The 14,551-nt window shown below is 39.0% G+C and overlaps 1 protein-coding gene across 1 annotated transcript in view; it reads left to right on the top strand.

Annotated features, from left to right (window-relative positions):
• The window catches only part of CDH23 (cadherin related 23), a 1,839,731-nt gene that overhangs the window by 994,033 nt on the left and 831,147 nt on the right, over positions 1 to 14,551 (top strand). Inside the window, exon 13 of the mRNA XM_069753216.1 lies at positions 2,270 to 2,428. Coding sequence (XP_069609317.1) covers positions 2,270 to 2,428 — 159 coding nt within the window. The remainder of the gene's footprint in view (positions 1 to 2,269; positions 2,429 to 14,551) is intronic.

A 14,551-nucleotide genomic window follows, 5' to 3' on the forward strand; every position in this document is an offset into this window, starting at 1 on the left:
AACTTGCAGATGAACACTGCCTAATTGAATAACGTTGGCCAGAGTGCAATGCAATATTTTATCGCAATGCACTTGGTGTATTTATATGCAAGTGGGAGTGAGGCCTAAGGCTGTGACCCCTCCCTTTTATAGTGTCATCAAGTATATGGTATATATCCAATATACAGCTTCTGGCAAAAAATTAAGAGACCACTGCAAAATGTTCAGTTTGTCTAAATTTTCTCTTTATAGGTATATTTTTGAGTAAAATATAAATTTTTCATTTATTCTATAAATACTGACAAGTTGACAAGATGTTTCCAAATTTCAAAGCAATAAATTTTGTATTTTTTTCTGGAATGGAGAATGGTTAAAAAATTAGGAAAAAAACAGTGCTTTCAGACCTCAAATGATGCCAAGAAAACAAGCTCATTATCATTTAGAAACAACAATTTGAATGTTTTAACTCAGGAAGAGTTCAGAAATCAATATTTTGTGGAATAACCATGATTTTTATTCACAGCTTTCATGCGTCTTGGCATGCTTTCCACCAGTCTTTCACGCTGCTTCTGGCACAAAACGTAAGCAGTTCTTCTTTGTTTGATGGCTTGTGACTATCCATCATCCCCTTGATAACATTCCAGAGGTTTTCAATGGCATTCAGGTCTGGAGATTGGGCTGCCCATGACAGGGTTTTGATCTGCTGGTCTCTTAATTTTTGCCAGAGCTGTATACATAGTGCAACTCCTTTCATTTTGTGTAGCCTGACTGCATTAATTTCATAACACTTTAATACATATTCTGTAATTGCAAGGCTTGGTATGTCAAGAAATTCTTGCTGTTTAATCTAGACCTAATTAGGGTGGGTTACTATGAAAACAATTCTCAGAGAAATAGTTACAAAGGCAATAGAATAGGATTGGTATTTATTAAATAAATCCTTAAAAAAATAAATTTAATGAGGGAGATAGATTAAATAAAGAGACATGATTACAGTTGTGCAACCATAAGAAAAAGAGTACTGGTAGGTAGACTGCTATATAAAATATCGCCACATCTGCTAAGACCATAACATGCGTAAATCAAAGAGATGTTGAATATCAGGTCTAAAGGTACCTTCACACTAAACGACGCTGCAGCGATACCGACAATGATCCGGATCGCTGCAGCGTCGCTGTTTGGTCGCTGGAGAGCTGTCACACAGACAGTTCTCCAGCGACCAACGATCCCGAGGTCCCCGGTAACCAGGGTAAACATCGGGTTACTAAGCGCAGGGCCGCGCTTAGTAACCCGATGTTTACCCTGGTTACCATCCTAAAAGTAAAAAAAAACAAACGCTTCATACTTACCTTCCGCTGTCTGTCCTCGGCGCTCTGCTTCTCTGTACTGGCTGTGAGCACAGCGGCCGGAAAGCAGAGCGGTGATGTCACCGCTCTGCTTTCCGGCCGCTGTGCTCACAGTGAATGCAGGAAAGCTGACGGCGAGGGGACAGACAGCTGAAGGTAAGTATGAAGCGTTTGTTTTTTTTACTTTTAGGATGGTAACCAGGGTAAACATCGGGTTACTAAGCGCGGCCCTGCACTTAGTTACCCGATGTTTACCCTGGTTACCAGCGAAGACATCACTGAATCGGTGTCACACACGCCGATTCAGCGATGTCAGCAGGAGAGCCAGCGACCAAATAAAGTTCTGGCCTTCTAGCCCCGACCAACGACATCACAGCAGGATTCTGATCGCTGCTGCGTGTCAAACTGAACGATATCGCTAGCGACGACGCTGCAACGTCACGGATCGCTAGCGATATCGTATAGTGTGAAGGTACCTTAAATAGCAGCAAATAATGGTGTAATATTTACAAGATCAAGAGAGAAACAACCACCCTCTATAATGATGTCCTTTTTCCGTAATTGGTGTCATTACTACAGAGTGTAGGTGTTGACTACTAAGTCACTATTCACATCACGTTGTACCTTAAGTTCACTACCTCTGTCATTGGTTACGTCTGAACCTCCATCAAATGGGATTTTGGCTATTGGTAGTGATGAGGCAGATGGAGTCACAGTGTGCTCAGTCATACATCATGTATGCCTAGATGAGGTTGACAGCGCATTGAGAATTAATTCTGAGAGGGGTCCTACCCTTTTATCTTCTCTATAAGGCTGCCATGTTGTAATGACATTATCGTCCCTCAGAAGGGTTAATTAAAAAAGTAGAACGGGAAATGCTTCATATTTAATGTGGTTTTATTTCTTTATTCCTAGAAGAATGTAACACAGTTTCTATTTTGCAGCTGTTTGCAAATGAAAGCGTCTTGGACCATGTGGGATTTTCCCAGGTGAAAATTAACCTGATCAACGAAAATGATAACCGTCCTATCTTCAGCCAAGCGCTCTACAACATCACTTTGTATGAGAATGTTACTGTGGGAACCACGATCCTCCAAGTTTCCGTGAGTGACATTTTATGCATTACATTCCAGGTTATTGTGTTACTGTTTACTTAGTTTCGGTCCTCACATGAATTCTGCCGGTGAGGTTAGAATTCTTAACCAGGTTTTATAAGAAGCAGATATTTCAGGCATGAATTACAAAGTGCTGGGTTGTTATACAACAATGCATAATCAAGTTTCAGCTTGCGATGTTTGCTGTTTCCTTCACTTTTTAATTTTTTTTTGCCCATTACAAACAGAAAAGGTAAGATGATATTATCCTGCTTATCATCAGTAGCATAAATCATATTTTTCCAGTGCAGTGTGCCGTATATAGGAAAGATACAGGACACACTTGACAATATTAGGAATCGCGAAATGCTGAAAACAAAGTAAAGAGTATATTTTTTTACATTTTCTCTTTAAACTGTAAATCTCCTGCCATATAAATGTGTAGATATATAGATTGTGATAGTAAGACTTGGTGCTGACACTGAGGGACAGATTTAAGTACCGGACTGAATGTCATTTTAAGCCATTTATATTTGACAAATAGTGTAGGTACATCCAGGTGGATGAAATCCAAATGCATCGAAGTTGTTTTTTTCTAGTGTTGGAATTGATTTCATACATTGGCTTACATGCAGAGAACTGTAAAATAGAAAAATAGATCTTCCTGATGTTATATTTCTGAAGTCTGATCCACAGTTTTGAAGCGTTGTATTAGTTTGGACTTGACTATACGTAGCACAATGAGGCCATGGTACATTTCTCCTAACACCATCTAGGTATCTTATATAACCGGATGAAATTGAAAGCTGAAGCCTTGAATCCAAGGACAACATTATATTTCACAGAAATAAAAAACCCTGTCCTATCTATAATATGTGGAATTATGAGTGTAGCTTCCTTCAGATAAGTAACACATTGGGGTATGTTGAGAAAAGGGTAACATTTATAAAGGTATTTGTACTTGCCCGTATGATACCCACTATTGCCATTATAAGTGGTACAGGATATGCTGCCAATCTCGAGAAGAGGGGTTGAATGAAGCCATGGTATGCATGATTGCCCGCCACTCAATTCACTAACATTGTACTTGCAGACCTTTTTTTTAGTTTACTTAGGATTGATTTCTGGCTTTTATGAAAAAAAAAATATTAGAAATGATGGAAATATCCACTTAATTGGGAAACATTGCAACATTAGTAAAAGCAAAGCAACTTTATAAAAAACAACAACTTTTGAATTTATTTATCAAAAGTCCTCTTTGTTCTAACGGACTGATTTTTATTTTTTCTTTTACTGCTTGATCTTTTGGTTACCATTCATTGCTTAGTCTAGCAGAGGTGGTTGACCATGCATGGTGCTTACAATGTGTTTCCTATAGAGCTAGTAAGCTTTTCTCTAAAGCTAGCCAGATCAATGGAACCTACTTTTATCTCCAGACAAGGCCAGTTTCAGTGGAACCGAGCTCCTCTGATGCTGTATGGGTAGAAGTGGATAGTGCACAGTTTGTGCCAGCGCCTCAACAATGTCACTAGTCTGAACTGCCTACTTCTCAATGCCCACAGCAAGCAGGAAGACAGGAGGCAGTTCATTCATGTACCACAAAGGTGAGAAGAACCCTTTGCTGGAATTCTAGCTTTCTAAGTAGATAGTTAGGCCACTTGCAATGGTCAGTAGATTTTTTGGTATTTTGCATCAATACTTGAAAGCCCAAACCAGAAGTGGCTCCAAAGAGGAGATTTGCAAATCTTTCTATTAAACCTGGTCTCAATGTTGGTTCTACTCCTGGTTTTAACTTATAACAACTGATCCAAACTACTAACCAGAACACTGATGTCATCACATGTGACCCCAGTAGTCATATGTTGACATAATGTCAATATAGAATGAACTGTGGTGAACAAAGAATGCATTGATATGGAAGCAACAAAGGAGGTGAGTATTTTTAATTTAGTTTTAAAGGGAACCTATCATGTCTGAAAATGCTATTAGTCTGCAAATATAGGAATAATATGTAGGCTAATAGCGGTATGAGGTGCCCGGCCGGTGTAGTGAAAGTCCGGCACCAGGTAGAAAATACACTTTATTTCTTCTGGGTGCCTTCAGCACTGCTCGGGACTTTGACTGACAGCTGGTTAAGTAGAGCATCAGTATTGAACTGGATGCCAGTCATTGCTGAGGCGTGCTTACAGCCATCGCTTTCAGGGCTTTGAGCAATGATTGCGGTAACATTGGTCACGCGATTATAACTGAAAGCCATTGGCTCATGGCAGAAATCAAGCTCATTTTCTCTCTTGCACTGCACTTTCAGTACAGCAGCCAGGAACTTTAATAACGATATTAACCTGCAGATTTACCCTATACCAACAGATTAGACATGGCAGGTTTCATTTTAATTTATCTGGACGTTTGAATTAACCAGGAAATCCACAGAAAAATCTGCAACAATAGAATTGGGATCACAGTTTATTTTTGTATTAAATTCAATCGCGAAAATCTGCAACAAATTCTTTTACTTTTATAAATGTAAATTTATAACTCTGCATCGTAGGTCAACATCCACATGAGAATTTTCACAACATCTGAATTATGTTTGTTCATTCCTTATTTACATGGCTAGTACTGTAATCCACTGGAGATTTTCTGTGCACAAACCACCCAGGAAAACCTGCAGCATTTCTGATGTTTGTGAATCCTACTTATACATAGGAAAATAAGCAAGGCAAGGAAAATTAGGCTTGATGATAGATGGGCAACAACCCTCAGTGTTTCCAGCAGATGTTTAGCAAATCAAAATGTTAAACACCAAAAGATGAGTGTATCCTTTTTAATATCAAGTCTTTCAGAACTAGAATTTGAAAAATTACATAAAATCCTTTTTTTGTTCTACTGTATGTCGATATTCGAAAAGGTCACAAAATTGGTCAAATGTTAAAAATCATAACTAGTTGGTACTTGCTTAAAGCAAATTTCGCACATGCCATTTCCGAGCTGTGGAAATGACCTTAGTGCTTTTAACCTAGTTGTCTTATTCCTATGAATTTTTCAACTGTAGTTTTTCTCATAGCTGGAACTATCATTTAACCTTGTGATATATCACATTACCACACTAATGGAGAAAATGTCCACCTCGAAGCATGGCCATTCAAACCTGCATCATGTAGTCAATCATCATTTCATATTTATGAACCTATTTATACCATAAAAAGATATTTCTCAGGCCTGTAAATGGAGTTACAATAGAAAGTGACAAATGACAATTGCTGAGCAATAATGAGAGAGTTGTGCTAGTGAAATTCAGAGGGAGATTGTTTGGCCCCTACATAGACCGTCCACAATGTTTTGTTATCATTATGTGATCATTACTCAGGTAGTTGAATATTGCTTTATTTTATTAAATGGCAATGCTATACAAACAGCAACAAATAAGTGTAAGGCAAAAGATCAATTTTAGAATACAAAAACAGTACGTAAACTTTTTCATAGCACTGGCGGCCTTAAACTGTTGGAGAGGGTAATTTACCTAATATTGTTTCTTGGGTTCAATTTTAACAATACATTAAGTTACTAAAATTATATGTAAAAAAAAATTCGGGACCTTTATAAAGCAACGCTGCCATGATCTAGTAGCCTCATCTTCACCCTTTTTACCATTGAAAATGTTAACGTTAAAATTTTGCTGTGGTTGTTGTTGGGCCTGTATATTTAGTTATTTTGTTGTTGTACTGTTTTGTTATGCAAATGCTATAGATGTACTTAATATAACTGTATATTTTATTAAGGGTTTATCAGATAAAGTCATAGCTTCATTCATTTTGATGACAAGACATGTATGAATTGTATAGAGTGTAACTCTGGACTGGTAACTGGCCTCATCAGTTATATGCTGCATATTCAAACATTACTATTGAGTCTAGTGATTGCCTGCAGCGGTCACATGAGTGATTTATGGGAAGCAGTGGGGACCTGCAGGTAAGGTACCAGCAGACAAAGACAAACGTGCCCCTGTCGAAGAACAACATATTCGCCCTTTGTAATCCAATAGCTCTTCATAATGCACCTGTTTTGGAGGTTTAAATGGGTCCCCTATACTCTTGGCTCCTGTGTGGCTCTACCAATTATATATCCACTCCCGATGTAAGGGGTTTATTTGGTTTATGCTTTATATCCAATAATATGGATAAGATGATCCTAGACAGACAGACTGGTTTTCCCATATATGATGAAAAAATGCAGGTGAACACCAACAGTTCAAAAAGATTTTACTCTCTAGGAGTTCACAGTCTTTATTAGGCAAATGTCTCGAACAGCTTGAACAGAGGCAGACAGTTGGTATACATCATTGAGCTGACGCAACACTTTATTTGCAATAACACCACAGTCTGCTGGCAGTCATATCAGCAGCACTTCTGTGACTCAGTTTCTATGTATTTTACAATGCAGCACAGCACAAACTTACTTTGTCTTTCACAGCCCCTTCTCTTTGTCACCTCTCTAGGGTACAATGCCCTGCAGTAGTCCCTGTCGGGTAATTTGTAGCCTTTTTGCACAGCTACTTCATTACAGTACCTAGCACACGGACACTAGTCTTTGAATGATTCAAGTGTGTAAATCCTCTTCACACTCAGGTATCACGACTCAGACTTCTACGGTTTGGCAACCCTAAGTCAAGAATAAGCTTATATGTGTTATTCACGTGTCCCGACTCAAGTGCAAGGCTTTACTCTCTTCCGTCCCCTTCAGCTGGCTTCCTCTCTATTAGGCTCATTGAAATCCTATAGCAACCCAGCTCTGATGCCATCAACTAAAGCATGTTAGGGTTCTCAAACTGCTCTGCCCCACTGGAGTATTCAGATAACAAGATCAAACAGTTATCACGTGCTATTTGGGAATCTAGCCACATAGGGATGTAGACCCAGCATCCGCAAAAGGAGAAAAATTGTTAATAAAATATCACATTTATTAGTCCTTAAAATCATGGAAAAATTAAAATAATTAAAAAATGGGACTGGGTGGGGGAGAGACACTTCGTTTTCCATGTTTTCACCTTTTGCTTATACTACTTGCCCAGAAACCTGTCTGGAGTCTCCGTCTCATACTGTGTATAGGGGAGCTGTACAGGGGGTGACTAGGCACATTATTAAATGTAAAGTGAGCACTTATTGTTATAGGGGAACTTGGGTAGCTGTGACTGTCAAAGGGACACACAGGATGTTATTACTTTCTAGGTTTCTAGGGGCAAAATGTGGGCACTGTTTTCTTGGGCACTTGCACATGGCATTACTATACTCTAGAGGGTTGCTTTAGAAATTAGAGGTCACACAGTAGCTTCAGTAATAGGGACACATATGGCAACAGCAGCTCGGTATTGGGGTAGGATAAGGAGCTTGTGCAGGTTGGGAATAGTCACAATGGGGACAGTGCTTAAAATATGAGACATGTTGTAATCTCTGCAGCCGAGTCATGGCTGGAAGAAGTTGTCGTGTTGGTCTGGGCCATATGGAAAAGACAGAAAAAGTGATCAATTCCATCAGAAAGAACGTCAGAGGTAAGTCACCATCTATAACTGTGCTGTAATCACTTATACCAGTAGGACTGGTATCTACCACTGACCATATGGTGGTAATAACAATGTTGGTCTTTATATAGAGATTATTTATTAGGGTGCGTCGCCCAGTTGTTATCAAGGTTACCTTGTAATGGGCCCACTCAGAAGTTTCGTCTCTTAGCAGTTTATTGCTTTAAGCTGTGGCAAATTGTCACTCTTATAGTGGCTAATCATTGTACTTTCACTTAATGGACTCTTCACTCACAGACTCCCATCTGGGGTTGCAATATTTTCAGTTAGCCATTAAAAGGTATCAACCACTGAGGACTCTCAATTCTAAATATTTTAATAATTTCTCTTAATGTACAGTACCTGTTCTCTGCAGGAAATGCTACAGAAAATGAAGGCAAACTTTACACCAGCTGCATGAAAAAACACTGCCAGTTGGCAACATGTTTGTGGCAGTGATTTAATAGTCAGGCGATTGGCAACCTGTTTTACACTGCACAATTACTTAGAAAGTAGCGTTTTGAGGAACGCTCAGTCATTCATGATAATTCTCTAGTGTAAATCCAGCTTAACATTCCATACTAATGCTAACTCCAAACTCACCATGATCAAGCATTTCATCCAGCTAACTTAGTGTATTAACTCTTCATACTCTTCTTTTAGCACTTTAGACCTCACTACTACTACTCAGTGGCTCAGTGGTACCCTGTCTATAACATTTGTAGAGTTCTACATGAACGGGGGTTACCAGGTGATAATTCCACCATAACTGATTCAGTGATAAATACAACCCATAGCTGTTAGCAAATTATAACACAAACTTGTTCTAATCAGTTCAATGAGTAACATTAGGTTCAGGGAGCAAGAGTTTTTAGTATTTATAAGAGGGCTGTGGACCCATTTTTAACCTTCTTTCAGGCAAGGACTATCAATTTTTTAAATAAAAAGGATTTTCACTCGACATAGGAGTATGCGGTAAATTTAGCTCACCAGATGTCCCCAGGCGCTCACTCCCCCTTCCAATTGCACCTCACCTCTATCTTTGTTTGCACGCCAATTCTCCTCCATTGACAAAACATGACTGGTGGGGGATTCAGCTATAAAAAAATTACTTATTTTTTAATTTTTGAACATTAAAACTCTTCCTCGATTTAAAAAAAAGCCCAAAAAACATGAGAACCAAAGCTAAAGTACCTGTAGGTGAAACTCTAATAACTAAGTTGTGAAGGTGATGTTAAAAAGATATGAAATATTTCTCAATGTTTTCCTAACATTTACAAAAATTTCCTATGTGTATTTGGATGCAGTAAATACGTTAATGCAATTTCATGATAAAGGTAATCGCTGTCATTAAAAAACTTTTAAAAGGTGATTGCAATCCAGTTCCTGTGACTTGCATCACAGAATAGTTATATGTTTAAATTCATAACTTATTATAGGATATGTGCAATTAAAGGAAACCTTGGAAGCTGTTTAGTCCTTCCAGTTCTCACAAATGTCACTATAAAATTTTATTAGATTAAAGGTTATGCAAGGTGAAATACACATTTTAACTGAACCTCTATTTAGCTCTTCGATTGGCAGGAACATTAAATATATTATAAACTAGTTGGCCAGTGTGAAATTTTTGCACATTGGTTGTCGGGAGTGCAGGCAATTTCAGAAAAATCAAGCTGGTCAAATGTTAATGTATTTAATGAGATGATGAACACAGAGCGATATTTATATATGTAGATTGATAATACAGTAAATTGGTTTGATAAGTAGAGGCAAAAAAATGTCTTGAGGTTGTGTTAGGAGTCGAGTTTCCTCTGCTGCACAGGGGGAATCTCGATCCGTGTCTGCTGCGGTCTCCCATTCGGTATCGGCCGCAGTGGGCTCTGCTCAGCGGAGACGTCGCTCCCAGCGTCTTGCTGGGGCTGATTCGGTGCATAGGGTCACTACTGCCTTTTCTGGCTTTCCTATGGTACCCTGCACTGATCTGCGGCGAGCGAGCCTCTCTGGGACTAAGTCCTTGTTTACTGACACTGAGCATGCCCAGGGCAGGGTCTCCCATTGGAGGTCGAGAGCCACATGTTCGGTCACATGCTCAGGTGCTGCAGTACATTCCATTGGTCCTTCTGGAAGGTCCTGAAAGGGCAAAACATGCTCAGGTACTGCAGCACTTTCCATTGGTCCTTCTGGAAGGTCCTGAAAGGGCAAAAACTTCAGTAGCAGCTTCCTGTGCTGCAACTATATAAACTGCGCATGACCGCACGGCCATGCGCTAGTATTGTCTTATGTTATGTGCTTTGCGCCAGTGTGGTCACATGTATGTGTGTTCAGGGACCCGGCTGAAAAAAGCCCCTAGAATGCTGGCTCCTCCGGTGAGGAGATTGAGTCTGAGTGTATTCAGGGACCCGGCTGAAATAAGCCCCTAGAATGCTGGCTCCTCCGGCGAGGAGTTTTGTGTGTTTGTGTGACCACTGACTGCTCTCTGTTTGGGCAGTTAGCCTGTGCCTCTGTGGAGTCTAACAGGGCACAGTGCTTTCCTTTCACAGCTACTCAGTGAATTAACTGAGTTAGTCTATACCGCCATATAGCTCCGCCGTTTGCTAGCAGCAGGTACTCCTGCACGGTGGACCCCGGGCTGCGAACGCACCAATATCAATAAACATCTCTATTTACTTGGTGCGTTCCGCTAGCACGAACAGGTTGTGGTGCCACCAGCAGGTTAATGTTTTTTTCTGCAGGTTTCTGAAAATGAATGTTTAAACTGTATTTATTGATCAAATTGTGAATGTGTGTTTTGTTTGTGACTCACCTGCAGTGAAGTGTGCAATCCACCAATGTGCCTGAAATCTGCTGGGCAAAGAGTTCAGCAAGCTGGAAAACCCCCAAGGCAAATGTTAGGATTTGTTTGTGATGTCTGTGAGCAGCTTTGTGGTAGTGTGCTTTGGGGCAGTGTGGTGCCACCTGCAGGTCATTTTTCCTTTCTGCAGGTTTATGAAAATTAATGTTTAAACTGTATTTTGTAATCACATCGTGGATGTGTGGTTTGTTTGGCTATTTTCTTGCTGAAGGGGGCAAGATTACCTTTCAAATGGTGTATCATTTGTGTGTGTGAGTGCAGTTTGAACAGAGACACAAAGTAATCACCGAAAAAGAGTGTTTTGAAATAAAATAGAAGGATGGCTGGAGATCATCCAACGTTCTCTTTATGTTAAATCTGTTGTGCAATTCCATAGGGCAACTGAAGTTTTTATATTGAAGAATTTTGCCACAATGATTAATTTTTCACAGTACGAATGTCTCCCAGATAAGAGTTGTCACCTGGTGATGCCAAGAGCCTTTTGTGTGCAGCATTTCTCTGTACATCTAATATCAAGCTTGCTGACTGCACCTGATCACAGCCTGGTACTTGTACAGGGGAAGCCAGTGGGAAAACAATTAGTCTTGCTTCTTTCAGACAGCTCATCTGCTCTGCTGAACCGATTAAAACATTAAGATAGCTTAAGTAATTAAATATACCTTGAGAAAAAATCAAGAGACAAGCTTCATCATTATAATTTAAAGGGCAATTTATGTTACCTGTGTACAAATATGAGCAGTGACTTATGTATGTATACACTGTAAATGTAAAACTGGTTGAGAATCAGGTTGTGCAGAGATTTTAATGTCTTTTATTGAGCAGTAGTGTGCACAATATTGTAAAATTTAAAATGTCACGTTTATCACAGCAAAACCGAATTGCACAATACACCTCTATACATGGTGCAAATGTTCACAACAGTTGACCAGCTGCATTAGCGTTGATACATCCTTCCTTATTCATGTACCAAACTCGAATAAAAAGAAAATGGAAAAATAATTCACGTGGGGGATACAGAGCACCACTGGATTTGATCTCTGCACAGAGGTGGTGCTGGGATATAAATATTAAAAGCTAGTGACTGGACAGCCAACTGCTGATACCAGCCGAACTGTCATTTGCCAGAATCGCCAGAAGAACTACAAGCTAAAGAGAACATGTGAAGTAAATATGCATAAAATAAAGTTGAATACTATTCTAAAGTCGAATATTATCCTTTGTGCTCCATTTCACTCAACGATAAAAGAAAATCACTATTCAGAATATGTAAAAATAAAAATCTTCACAGAAATCACAAAATGAAATGTTGTCATCCATCTGTCAGCGTGGACCTTTAATAAGGTCAGATATGAATCAAACCTGATATTTTACAAGATTTCTCGCTAAACAATAAATATTTAAGACACTGTGATGAAATGTTACGTGCAAAAATAATATATAAACTCCCATATAATTGCATATTGGAAACTTTATAAAAATAGTGAATTTTATCCTAAGTAAAAGCAGTAGGCCGAAAACAAATAAACGGATAATAAATACCTAAATACATAGCAAGGTGACATCTAATAAATACTTATATACGAAAATGTTAAATCAGAGAAATATGTACAGACATTGTCACCCCTTTTGGCTCTACCCAATATAATAGTGTGCTGCTTATGGGTTGCCATGGCAGTCTGGGGCCTAATGAAGAGCTAAGGCTCTGCTATTTTGATCCACCCACTAGGACCTAATAGCATGTCGGTCAGCATTATGCTGACAAGCACGATACACTGCGATACAGAAGTATTGAGTGTATTGTACTAATGATTAAGAAATTGCATGGTCTATTTTCCTAGTGGAACTAAAAACAATACAATAGCCCTAAAATGAATGCATTACATATCTCCCGTGGTCAGCCCTATGTTACAAATAATTTAGTAAAAAAATTGTGACCTTGCAAAAATGTCATGCAATTTAAATCTAATGCTCGGCCTGCAAAAAACAAGCCATCACACAGCTGTGTAAGAAAAAATAATATGCAAATAGTCTCATGATAGAGAAAGAGGGTTGAAACTCTAATACCACCATTGGTGGCAGCAAACCTAAAAGTTAATATTGACCCCTTAAAGAGCCTTTAAGCATGAGTAAGGATAACAAGGCAAGTCAAAAGCTCCTTGTGCCCCAGAGAGAAATTTGGGAATCAGGCTCAAAAACAGGGATTTCCTGACTGGACCCTTCATAGAGCCAATGATATCATTAAGAGGAAAAATACACAACTAATTGGTCCAAAAACAAAAAGTAGTAATAATGCATTGCAACGGGTGTTGTCCATCCACCACAATCCACAATTTAATTCCATCAAATCTACTTTTTCAAATGTGGCAATAATCAATGTTGAACTTGTTCTCATTCACAGTTATCAAAACGTTTTTTAATCATAAAAAATTTAGCTTTGACATCAAAGACTGCATTAATTGCAACACCCAAGATGTTATCCATAGTAACATAGTAACATAGTTAGTAAGGCCGAAAAAAGACATTTGTCCATCCAGTTCAGCCTATATTCCATCGTAATAAATCCCCAGATCTACGTCCTTCTACAGAACCTAATAATTGTATGATACAATATTGTTCTGCTCCAGGAGGACATCCAGGCCTCTCTTGAACCCCTCAACTGAGTTCGCCATCACCACCTCCTCAGGCAAGCAATTCCAGATTCTCACTGCCCTAACAGTAAAGAATCCTCTTCTATGTTGGTGGAAAAACCAAAATGTGCTTTATGTCAGAACATGTTTGTGGGTTGTAGATCATGTAAATTAAAAATGCATTTCGGAACACATTACAGATATAGTCACTAGTGCCAAAACTAACCGTGCAGTTTTTAACACGCTTCTAACCATTTTATCATTTATCATTACAGAGAAACTTCATACCTTCAGGTTTTTGGCAATTAGAGAATTAAAAGGTCTAGCAGGGGAGGTGATCACAGGAGATGCCTGCTTACCAGTGAAGCCTTCTGGATTTACAATTTGGGTATACGTGTCCCAGACAGCTTCAACATGCATAGGGAAATGATGTTCTACTATTAATATATGACAGCTTGATATATTGAATGTTTTACTGATATAGGTAGCATACAAAGCCTGAAACTGCAGTGTGTGGTTAAATATGCTTACCTATGGGTACAACTGCTTACCATTCATTTTCCCAAAGCTAGAAAGGTTGCGGTCACTAGAACATTTAAAAGGCTGTGTTTGTATTGCAGAGTTCAAAATGGGTTCAACGGACTCCAAGATTTTATACACATTATTAAGGCAATTAGCGGATATCTAGTTATGAGTTTTGTGGCAAATTGATTCACCACAAATCAAATGTTTTGTCAAAATTTGACGAAGCCGGAAAATTAAAATTTCAAAAGGTCCACTCATATCTCATTCACTGTAGCAAGTAATGTACTGAAAAGTTAAAAAGAAATTCTGCGAAAAAATGGTAAAAAATACTGCAATTCCGCTATCGTTGTTTGGAGTTTGTTGTCAATAGATTTCAGCATGTGACGAAAATGACCGGGCAATATAATTGTCATGATGGTGTTGGGGCTATGGGCACTAACCAGGTCCCTAAAACTAGGGGTGACCTGGTCTATCTCTGTCCCCCGTATTACCCCTGAAGGTGGAGACGCTGGGTTCACGTGCCTTGCTACTCTTTTACATTAACCCTTATCTGTCCCCTCACCCCACCCAGGGTA

The sequence above is a fragment of the Ranitomeya imitator genome, chromosome 2, assembly GCF_032444005.1.
Source record: "Ranitomeya imitator isolate aRanImi1 chromosome 2, aRanImi1.pri, whole genome shotgun sequence".
Taxonomy (NCBI): domain Eukaryota; kingdom Metazoa; phylum Chordata; class Amphibia; order Anura; family Dendrobatidae; genus Ranitomeya; species Ranitomeya imitator.